Source organism: Triplophysa rosa, linkage group LG14 (genome assembly GCF_024868665.1).
Source record: "Triplophysa rosa linkage group LG14, Trosa_1v2, whole genome shotgun sequence".
NCBI classification, from domain to species: Eukaryota; Metazoa; Chordata; class Actinopteri; order Cypriniformes; family Nemacheilidae; genus Triplophysa; species Triplophysa rosa.
The window spans coordinates 22,640,969-22,653,242 of NC_079903.1; the positions used below are offsets into that span (position 1 = coordinate 22,640,969).

At 40.0% G+C, this 12,274-nt stretch overlaps 1 protein-coding gene across 4 annotated transcripts in view; it reads left to right on the forward strand.

The window, feature by feature from the left end:
• Positions 1-12,274, forward strand: part of nbeab (neurobeachin b) — a 237,383-nt gene that overhangs the window by 182,645 nt on the left and 42,464 nt on the right. For all 4 annotated transcript variants that reach the window (XM_057350789.1, XM_057350791.1, XM_057350790.1 and 1 more), the window contains exons 40-42: positions 9,239-9,356; positions 10,379-10,481; positions 11,298-11,413. In XM_057350789.1, the coding sequence (XP_057206772.1) occupies positions 9,239-9,356; positions 10,379-10,481; positions 11,298-11,413 (337 nt within the window). The remainder of the gene's footprint in view (positions 1-9,238; positions 9,357-10,378; positions 10,482-11,297; positions 11,414-12,274) is intronic.

Sequence of the window (12,274 nt, forward strand, 5' to 3'; positions counted from 1 at the left end):
GGTGAACGACAGAGAGAGATATAGAAAGAGGCAAAGATACCAAGGTAGAGAAATGTTAAAGGGATAGTTCTTCCGAAAATGAAAATTCTGTCATCGTTTACTCATCTTCGTGTAGTTTCAAACCTGGATGGTTTTCGTTCTTCTGCAAAACACAAAAGAAGACATTTTGAAGAATGTTGGAAACCACTCATTGACTTCTGTTCTACGAACACAAACCCAATGCAAGTCAATGTGTACCAATGGTTTTCTGCTAGCAACATTCTTCAAAATATCTGCTTTTGTGTTCTGCATGAAGAAAGTCATAAAGGTTTGAAATGACGTGGAGGAGAGTAAATTACTTTTGGGTGAGTTATCACTTTAAAGGAGAATTCCCATCGTTATTGTATGGGAACAGCCTGATTCGTAAGAAACTGCATGATTGAGGCTTTAAATCGAGATACATAGACAAACCCACTTCTGTTTTCGTTTTAATACTAAATCTCTTTTCCTGTGTGTTTCCCATGTAGCGGAGCTAGCAAGTCTAGGTCACTAACCCAGGAGTAAACAGCTTGCATTAATATGCTGTAATCCAGTGTAATTAGTCAAATAGCCACATGCCAGGCAGATTGTCACAGGCTGTCAGCTTTGGCAGGCTTGCAAGATGGTCCGCCGTCCCGCTGGCCAGCAGGGATACCACTGAACACACACGCACATGCATAACACACCCACACGTTCTGCTTTAGCTTAGACATCAACGTCCGGCCATCACAGGAGATTTTTGTTCAACTGCAACATCATGCACCAGCTCACAGATTTCATTGTGTCGAGCTTAAAACGTTTGATTACCCTCATGTCATTCCAAATCTGTATGACGTTCTTTCTTCTGCATGACATAAAAATATATATTTTGAAGTATGTTGGGAGGCAAACCTCATTGGCCCCTGTTGACTTTCATTGTATGGACACAAAACCACTGAGACATTTCTTAAAATATCTCCTGTTGTGTTCTACAGAAGAAAGTGTCGCAAGTTTTGAATGACATGAGGGTGAATAAATGATGACAGAATTTTTATTTTGGGGTAAACTAAAGCTGTAACTAGTTTCAGATTCAGTGTGAAAAGGTTTGGACCAAAAACTGTGTTGATTTTGTGTTGATTAGTCTTATTGACCTTAGTGTGAATCGGTTTAGCATTTTAGGTTTGTTTTAGTATTCGGTATCTGTGACCAAGATATTGTTTTAGTTTTATTGTCATAAGATTCGTAACATCTTCCAACCGAATTTAATCTCCCCCTCCCGTGGTGTTCCTTTAAGATTTCCTCCATCCCTTCATCATGTTGTGGAGCGATATGCAAAATACATGCGCGCATGAAATAAACAGTCAAAATAATTATAGCAACACGAGCCTTCTCCTCCCACTCCTAAAATCCTCTAGAAAGCGTTAGACGTAAGTTGACGAGGGTTGTCCAACAGCCCCATCAACGCCGCCCGGAAAACGTCTCCACGCGGCGCTGGATTAGCGAGGGTAAAAAGATTTAAACTATATAATTACAAGGGGATCAAGTGCAAATTATCTACCGTGCTCAACAGCCAGATTACCCTCTACTGTCTCCCTCTCACTTACCCCTGAGGATGAGAAAAACACCCCTCCCACGCATAACACAGACTTCATATTAGCATAGACGCTGTAGCGCTAGCGGCTAATGTCTTGAGAACTGCACTCCGGTTTTGTTCTTGTTGTTCTCAGGCAGTAATAGATGAGTTACACACTTAAAAATCAGTAAAAAGGGTCAGAATGTTGTACTATATTTTGTTGTATTGATCACCTGTATTATGAATGTTGCACTGCTTTGTGTTTTGTTAAAGTGTTAGCGGTAGATTAATAGGTAATCTTTCTTTTTCTTAGTCTTTTTTTTAAGAGCAGACTGTGTGTAAAATTCCTCTATTTACCTCTTTCATTACCTATGTAGTGCAAAAAATCTGGTGTCAATGTCTAGTGTTCAAATGCTACAGTTTCGTCCCCTACATATAGTTCACTCTATAGCGAACTATATACTGTAGGTAATTAGATAGTTTACTTGAATTCAACGATATAGTTCACTTCAATGCCTGTAATGCACTTTGATTTATAGTGTAGAACCCAAGTCTGTTTACAGAAGTCATGCCACTCGCCGGCCATGTCTGCAACGCCTCCGTCATAGCGAGACAACAGGCAGATATTTCTTAAATCGCTGGTAGAAATCAGAATTAAATTGCATATTTAGATTCAATAATTAAACCTGACATGAACTGTACCATAACTTTGGTTTGCTAGCTTAAATTGGGCTAAAATGACCTTTTTCGAGCGGCCATATTGAGCGTTGCATTTATCCCCATTCATTGTAATGGCAGCGGCCATCATATCTTGTTAATATCTATTCTCTTTGGAAGAACCGATGTACACTCATTGATCCTGCATTGCCCATGATTCAAAGCAGAAAGGACGGTCGAGCTCAGTTGTTAAAAAAACATGAAAATATAACAAATTAAAAAGATACAGATGATTATTTTATTATTTCGTAGTTGTTTTTCTTTTCTTCTCCACAATAGACAATCACAGTTTGTTATTGGGTGATTTAGGTTGCGAGGATTGTTTCATTCCTCGTACACTTGGACGTGCTTACACTTGAGGTGCTTTTTGTACTTTTTGTAGCGTCTCAACCTGTATGTCTCTTTCGCTTCCTCATAATGTTGTTCAGGTCTCTGAACCTGATGCACTGTACAAAGAGCACAACGCTTTGTTTGCAATCTCTCAGTGTCGGGCTGTGGAAGCTCTTCATCAGATCAGTGTGAATTCACTTCAGTCATCGTAAGTGTGATGAGTCTCTTAAGAAAGGCCATTAGTGTGGGCCCTGCAAATGGACTCTGTAGAAAATGACACTCCGTCTTTTTAAAAAGCCTTTAACACAGACCGTCGCAGGCTGTTTATCTAGATTAGTGTTAGCCGCATGTGTGTATGTGCCTATGGGGACTTTTAAATTCTCCTCTTTTCATTGTTACCATTCCTAGCCATGTTGGTTGTTGATTACCCTACAAACCAATATTTAAAAATAAAGTGACTTTTATATTAAAATAGCATTTTTTAAATCCTTTATGGAACTATTGTGCAAAAACTATTGTTAGTAAATGATTTATAAATTAACACCGCAAGATTGGCTTAGTGGTGTCAGTTAGAGGTGGGACCTCCTGTTGGATGACCAATGGCAGACGGGAGCATTTAAGAAACCTGTTTGAAAGGGCACGTTTTCAACTTTTACAAACTAGCTCAACTGCAACGAGATTTCACATAGACAGCATCAACAGATCTGTTTTCACTGCACGCGCGATCGCGCAGGCGTACCCAAGACGCGGCCCTTGCACCAGAACCGCTATTGACAAACTGGGTTGGACACATTAGGCAGTGATCTGAGCAGAGAGCAGAGCTCATATTCATCCGTTTATCACCGCCGTCTCGCTTCGCAACTGAAACCGTGTCACCCCGACACGCGCTCTCACACACCCTAAATGTGCGGTGACAGTGATTATGCAAAAACCACATCCTCTTTCCCGAGATACCTGCTCTGGAAGCCATTCCCATTTACTGGGCTGAGAAATGGATTCCGTAAGGAGCGTCCAATGAGAGGCTTGTGATAATCTGACGGAATCTTAAATGTTGCTTATTTTCACCCCTTAGAGCAGATGTCACAAACAGGAGAGATCAGATGGGAAATATAGCCTTTGATGATTTCCTTTCAGTTTTACAGATGAGTGTTTTTCATCTGTCACAAGGATCTGCGGAAACTTGGTAAACAGCTTTAGATTTGGATCAGGGAGTTTCAAAAACCACTTTTTAGTTTTGGGTTTTGTATCCATAATGCAGAAAATACTTTTATTACTTTTATTAAAAAAATACTTTTATTATTTATTACTATATTGGTTTTTATTGTTCATTGTTCAATTCCAATCAGTATTTTTGTGCCTGTAAAGGCTTATTTATAATGCCTAATGAATTGTAAATTCCCATTTACATTATATTTATGCAATTGACAAATGCTTTATCTTTAAGACTTTCTGGGCGATATCATTTTGAAACCTAAGGAATCCTTATTTATAATGAAATAATAATCATTTAAAAATAAAATCATTTGAAAATAATATTTTATATATCAGAATATAATGTGTGTGTATATGTATATTCATATACTATATATAGTATATGTGTGTGTATTTACTGTATATATATATATATATATATATATATACCCTCACATACATACGCAGTAAAACATTATATTAATAAATGTTGAATATGTATATTATTATAAAAATATTTATAACAAATACAATGTAAAAAATATATAAAAAGAAATATATTATTTTTAGTTTACCTGGTATTTGAATGCTCGATCGCTCTCGTATATCTAGGGACTATACAGTATCAACGTGTCACATTTCTTATGTATTTTCATTACATGTGTGTGTACTACACTTCATGCCACACAAAGCAGAAATAATTTTATTTAAAATACAAAAATAAAATTTGATTTTTAATATGCCACAGCACACCCTCGCTTGCTTTTAAATATAATTTGCTCTTTGTGTTTTAAAAAAAATACACCTGGTGCTAAATGAGTAATTAAACCACAGTGAGACAAACAAACGCTCCATCACTGAGAAAGTCATCAGGACATGTTTGCACAAAAGGTCAAATTTGTTTCCTCGTGATGTAAATCAGGGCAGCGGCAACTCTGATGAAGTGTGTAAGTATGAGTTTGGCAGCGACAGGGCTATGTGCTAGGGCACACACACACACACACACACACACACACACACACACACACACACACACACACACACACACACACACACACACACACACACACACGCACACGCACGCACACACACACACACACACACACACACAAATACAAACAGACGGACAAACACATTCATGCACATAGTGGGCAGACTGCAGTAGTCACACCTTGTCATCCTTTGCTATTCCTCGTGAAGCCATGAGCCAACAACAGCCGACAGTAACAGTCCAGACCCCCACCTGTTCAAAAACAGGCCCTTTGGTAAAGACTGTCACATACTGTGCTGATCTCTCCTCTCTACAAGTACAGTGTCACAGCATCTGCGCATTCAAACTCCACTGCCCCGTAGACCAGCCGCACTTCACCCTACATGCAATAAAGACCTTTTACAAGCGACAAAAGGCAGTCCGAGTTATTTTCACATATCCATTACTGCCATTGAGCGCTAGTGAAGTTTTTAAAGGTCTGTATATTTTTTAGAAGAATGAGTTTAAAAGGCTAGTTCACCTAAACGTGAAATTACTGTCGTCTTCTTGGGTCGCCAAAATGTGACGCTTTACATCTGACATCAACAACATCAATTGTGTTAAATAAGTTTGAATAATGTTTGTTTTTGTGGCAGATTGCTTAGGACGGTTAAATATGTTACGTTGTCCCGACTCCTGAGACAATGGTTTCAGAAGAAATACCACAGTAGAACTCAAGGTTATAATGCAATTTGCATTTTTCATGCATTTTATTATTCACATTTTCTAATTTGAAGTCCAACTTGAACTTTAATTCACTCAGGTTTAGTTTCATGACTTAATTTTCCATCTCAATTGTTTGAACGTTCCTCACAATTTGTTTTTTTGATTTGATTTCATAGTATAATTGCAAATTCTCTAAGCATGTAAGTTCTCACACCATCTCCATCTATCGTCTTTTTGTGTATTCTGTACATTTGAAACTCTCCTCTTTTCTTCATTTTTTTCATGTAAAGCAATGCAATGATATAAAAGAGAGATATATAAACAGGATCTTATATTTGCTTTAAGTATCCCTTTAAATAGATCTATGCACAGATACACCGACCTTTAGGTGAAGTTGAAGCTCTTTAGCTCATATGGTTTTTTTCTAGCTCACCTTGGGAGTAGACACCATTCCTGAATGAGACGAGTGCTTTCACATTGTGGACACATTTTCCTCTCTCTCTCTCTCTCTCTCGCTTTCCACACACACACACACACACACACACACACACACACACACACACACATGTTCAGTCCCAGCAGTGGAAGCCTATTAGAGAAATGTGCGGCGAGCCCAGCAGAGGTGCTGTGATGGCAGGTTGTCAGTGCGACAGACGACCCGCTTTATAAACATATCAGTCATGCTGGCTGTTATATCCCCGGCCAGACTCGGCACACATTTGACACGGAGAGGGATTGCTCTCGTTTCTCTTGGGGGGGTGTGAAAAATTGTGTCCGGTTTAAAAATGACGGATCTTTTTGATGTATTCGCCTCGTCATAATACTTGTGAGGGCAGTTTAGGTCACGGGGCGTCCTTTTAAGAAAAAGGATAGAGAAAAGATTTGGCTTGTATGTCACTCTGGATAATGGCTGTTAACGGCAACAAAACGAGAAGAATGGTGGGCTGTGTTTATTGTTAGGACCCCCAACCCTAGGTGTTGTTTGTTTATGGAAGATGTATTGTTCGTTGCATTCATAACAAGATATTTCACAGTGTTGTTATTGCGTAATGAAACTAATGCGGTAGATGCATTGCATGCTATTTTCGTGTCATGTCAGAAATATCATGATGTTTTATCATAAATATCATGTGTATTCTTTCGTGTTTGTACTGTATGTTACAGCCATCGGGGTTAACACATGCGCTGATGCAAAGATGTACCGTGAGTGTGTTCATTAGTCAAAAGCTTGTAAGTTTGGGCGTTCTGACATGACATGCAGTAAGCGTAGCAGTCATCAGAATAGTTGTCTCGATGTTGTGCATCTGTTAGGACACTTTCAACAACTGCATATGCAACGGACATAACCAGCCTAACGTCGACCGGGTAGCCGTCCGGCCCTTGCGTGTGTGTTGACAGGCGGTGAGCAGCGAGGTAAAACCCGGACCTTGTTTCTTGCAACGCTGCTGCTACTGGTGTGATTAGATTGGGGCAGAAGCCTCCAGCTGGCAGGCCTGTCTGAGACCCCGGGGCCGCTTGTCCCCGACACTCGTCACCATTGTGACACTACTGACAGGCAGCGGACAGCCCAGCCAGACAGGTTCATTAAGCCCCAATTTTTACAGCTGGGCCTCTCTCTCTGTGTTTCGCTCCCTCCCTTTCGGTTTCCTTATAAGAGAGCACAAAGAAGAGAGAGAGTAACGACTGCACTTTGTCAGAGACCTCTGTGTCTACAGGGCCACTGGCTTGTTGATGTTTGATGTGCCAGCTCCGTTGTTATGACAAATTTTTTTCTGATGTGACCTGTTTTCAGACATTTTTTCTCCAGCAGTATCTTTTGTTGTCGGGTAACCCTTTGGCCTGTGCTTTGTCACTTGAAGAGACAGGCAAGGGCATGTGGAGATGCATATAAATGTGAACAAATCAACTGCACCATTGAGTGTTCTATCGCTTTTGTCTCTTTTGGTTTTTACGCACCATTTTTACTTTTTTTGTTTTATTGTGGTGCTTGTTTAAGGGATGTAAACAAACCACTAATTCAAAATGTTATTCTATAATATACGTTTTATATATTAGTCATATATATTTACATTTCAATAAATATATAGATAATATATAATTATACGAATAAATAATTGTAATTTATTTAAAAATACATTTATTTGTATTTTTCAATAATTATTTTGTAAAACAACCGCTAGGGTTGGGGGTCATAACAATAAAAACAACACACCATCCCTATTTATTCTTTTTTTATCTATATTACATGTGTTTATTTATTTCTTTACAACACTGTAAAAAAGCCTTATATAAATAAACAAACAAAATATTGGCATTAATCTGAGTATTAAACTTGTATTAAACTTCAACTTGGATGTAAATGGAACCTCAAATTCTCTGACTTGTTGAGGAGAAGAAAGGTGTTCACTTTCATTATGTAAATATATTCATAGTAAAACGGGCAACAAAATGAACAGGGCCTTTAATGTGTTTTTAGATCTTGAAGTTTCATTCTTAAAAACGAATCAATTCTCTTAATAGCCGTACTGAAGCACGTTGATTATTATTATACCTATAGTCTATTTGATGCCCCCCACAAAAACCATGAGGTGTTTCCTCCTCCATCGTTCTATACGCTGCCCTTATTTTCTAATCCTCCATTGTTCTCTCAGCATGTGGGCTGTCACCGAACCCTTAATACCAACCCCTCTACTAAACTCCGAAGAGCCCTGTTTTCCACACAACCTGTCTCTTTCAGCTAAGCTCTGTGGAGGTGTCAAGCGGGGGGCAAACCTAAGGAGAGTCTGTCTTAAGGATGGTTGTTGGTGGTTTACAGTTTATAGGGCTGAGGGTACCTGTGGTCACGGATGGTAAGCATCTCGAAATAATCCATTCTTAATTGAACCCCAGAGACTCGCACGTGACAGAAGGCCCTTACACGTTGGCGGCGAGCGCTATTCCGAGGAGAAATTAAGCGAGGCCGGTGTGGTTGGTTGGGGCTTCCAGTTGCTGAAGCAGAATTCGCTTCAGGTGCCAACCCTGCCAGACTCTCACAGACAGGTGCTGCACACAGTGTCCTTTATTTCTCAAAACCTTTCCTCTCCTACAAATCCGCTGCATCCACCCAGGAAGGGCCCTTATCTATGTGCCACAAGGCATCTTCCTTCTGTTCTTGATGTGTGCGGGTACGTCCGTGTGTGCGCTTCTGTTTGTGCGCGCGTTAAAGCGGAAGGCGGGGAAAAGGGAGTCTGGCTTATTCTCACCTGTCAGGATGAAGTTCTTGATCCGGCCTCGGGGGTCTCGCAAGAGAATCTCACTAATGATCCCCTCTTGCGCCAGCCCTGTGTTAGTATTGATTATTTACACCCGCCCGACCCCCGCAGGGACTGTGTTCCAACACCGCGGCGAGAGCGACAGCCCACAGGAGATAGACGTGTCAAAAAATTGAGAATTGGGCCTTTGCATCATCAACTGGAAGCGGCGCCTTTGAGGTAATCAAAGCCCGCCCTGTCATCTTTCTACATCTGCGATGGATGGCATCCAACATTTTTGAAGGGGCTGGAGTGTTTCACAGCGCTTCGTCAAAGTGGCTCCATTGCAAAATGATTGGAGTGAGGATAAAACTGCAACCATGGAATGTGTTTCCAAAGCAACAGTCATAACACAAGGCAGTGTATTAAAAATGCTCTGGAAAATGTGTTCGATGAGTGTTGTTGTGTAGTCAATGTATGGTTTTTATTCTTCTGCCTGTGTAGGTGCTGGTTTACTCCGAGGGGCTTCACGGGAAGTGGATGTTCAGTGAGATTCGAGCGGTGTTCGCCCGTCGGTTTCTGCTTCAGAACACGGCGCTAGAGATCTTCATGGCCAACCGAAGTAAAACTGCTTTCTGTGTTTTTCATGAATGCAAACACAGCTTATTCAACCATGCCTGCAAATCAAGTTTTGCATGTAAAAAAACCCCAAATATTCTTTCAATATTACACGTCCTCATGTCATTCCAAACCAGTATGACTTTCTTCAGCGGAACACAAAAGGAGATATTTTGAAGGACGTTGGTAACCAAACAACCACCGAGACATTTCTTGAAATATCTTCTTTTGTGTTCCACAAATACATATACACGTTTTGAATGACATGAGAGGGAACAAATGATGGGCAACATTTTTTTTTTTGCGTGAACAATCCCTTTAAAATAGCTAAAGTTGACTAGCAAGGTGACATACAGAAGTCAAAGCAGCCATTAACTTCACACTAGTTCCAGACTGTATTTGTCAAATCAATGTTTTTTTACCTCATAAAAGTGCAATTAAAGGAACAATATGGAGTTTTTAGGAGGATCTACTGACAGAAATACAATATAATATACAAAACTGTGTCTTCAGAGGTGTATAAAGACCTTACGTAATGAACCGTTATGTTTGTAATACCTTAGAATAAGCTGTTTATATCTACATACAGAGCGGCCCTGCACACATTGAATTCGTCGCCATGTTTTGTACATTAGCCCTAATATACACGCAGGTCCTAGCTCCTGCCTGACTTTATCCTTCTTTTTATACTTCAAATCCACAGACCTTTTATTTTATGTAATACATAAGTCATCGCTCTTTCTACAGTCTTTCTAATGCCCACTTGATCTCTTCCCTGTGTCAACATGAGAACGACATCTTTTTGTACTGTGGTGGCCACCGTCGTGTTTGGACTGAGCGATTCGTGGCAAATCTATAATACAACACTAGAGGTCGCTGTAAATCGTATACTGTGCCTTTAATGTAACATAATTACTCCAAAAGAGCTTTTATATCGAGTCTAGAAAAGACCTTCAGTACTTTGACAGTTTTATGTGTGAAAACATAATAATAATGTTTAACATATGATGTCATTTTCTTTCTCAGCATCAGTCATGTTTAACTTCCCTGACCAGGCCACAGTGAAGAAGGTGGTCTACAGTCTTCCGCGCGTGGGCGTCGGCACAAGTTACGGTCTACCTCAGGCCAGGCGAGTCTGTTTCTGGTTCCTCTCAGAACACCTGCACATGGTTGCCTTTCAGAATATTGCTCAAAACAATGTTTACAGTCTTTTATTTTGTTTTAAAAGATGATCACATCAGCCGTCAGAAACGCTTAACCATGAATGAGTTCCTGTTGCTGTGTAATTGTTTGGAATAGTTTGCGGCGGAGGTAATGACTTACGGCATTGACGTTTCTGCTTGTTTGTCCTGGACTGAACCTGACAAATCCCCTACCAACCAACCTACCAAGACTCTCAACTTCTTTCTTGACTAGCTACACTCAAAAACATTGAGACCCAGCATATTTAATTTGTCAGTAGTTCCTTAGATTGCTAAGACGTCCCTAATATTAAACATGTTTTGCTTTGTTTTTATTTATTCAAAGATCAATAAGTGCAGGTAAAATGCACAGAAATAAAAGAAAACACATGTATGAGGAATTCAATCATACAATAGAATAGGCATCGTACCAGAGTTCTCTTTTGCTCTCAGATTCGGAGCATGTGTGTTGCACGTACATCAAGAGCAAAGCCTCGCGTTATAGTCATCTGCAAAGAATCTTTCTCGCTGGAAACGATGCATTCATTACACACCACAGTAAAGAGCGTGGCAGCTTTGCGTGTCTGAGCTGGTGTACGGCTCTATCTGTTTGTACTCTTTTGTCTTATTTTGGATGCGAAATGTTACATTGTCATATTTTGAGTTATAAGCCATCTGCCTGCCGCAATAATCCTAGTAAACGAAAGCAAATGTGCGGTTGGGTCTGAGCCCTGCTTATTGGTGGAGGGTTTTTTTGTTTGCAGGCGGATCTCTCTGGCCACCCCTCGACAGCTCTTCAAGTCCTCTAACATGACTCAGCGCTGGCAGAGACGAGAGATCTCCAACTTTGAGTACTTGATGTTTCTCAATACCATTGCAGGTCAGATATACTTGATTTCTCAACAGTAGCAGAATAATAAAATGAAAGCAAGTTTTCATGGTATATTTTGATATTTGACCTACCGCTTTGATATAATGCTATTTTTTCTATTCAAGATTTTAAAGTTGAACACTCTTGATATGGCTTTGATAAAGATAATGGATTTTTTACATTGATCAGAGTGCTTTCAACACAAATGGGCTTTAAATGCACAAAAACATACAAACGGCACATTCGTATTTTTCTAACCAGCATTTTTTTTCTCCAGACAGAAACAATCATTTGGTGCAGTACAAACATTTTCGGTTTTGGCATTCTTCTTCTTTTGTTGCAAAAAAGTCTCTGACACATTACTGTACTTCCGCTCATTATTTATTTAGGAGCTATATTTTCCCTTAGCGCTCAAACACATCGCCACACAAAGAGCTTTGGACTCTTCGAGATAATTAGTATGGTGGAGCGTAACTGTGTTCAGAGTTAAAATATTCTGTAGCAAAGTCTCTGATGTGAACTAGTGAGAACTCGCCACACACACACCTTCTCTTGACACTGAAATGTGTCATCTCTGCTCGCGCTGCATATTCATGCATATTTATATTTAGCTTCTGCCGTGACTTCGAAACATTATTGTCAGCTAATTAGATGTAAGGCAGAGTTGGAACGGGGTAAAATTCATTAAATGCTGGAGTGGTAATGACCTGGGCTGACAGAGGTGTCAGTGAAACCTGGGTCTACAGACAGGAGGGAGAGGGTGTTAATGCCGCGCCGGTCCTCTCCTAATTAAACACAATTGCAGTGATATTAACATCTTCCACTTGGGTCTTGGTCCTGTCAGCTCAACCTCCCCTCATCTCAACCTTT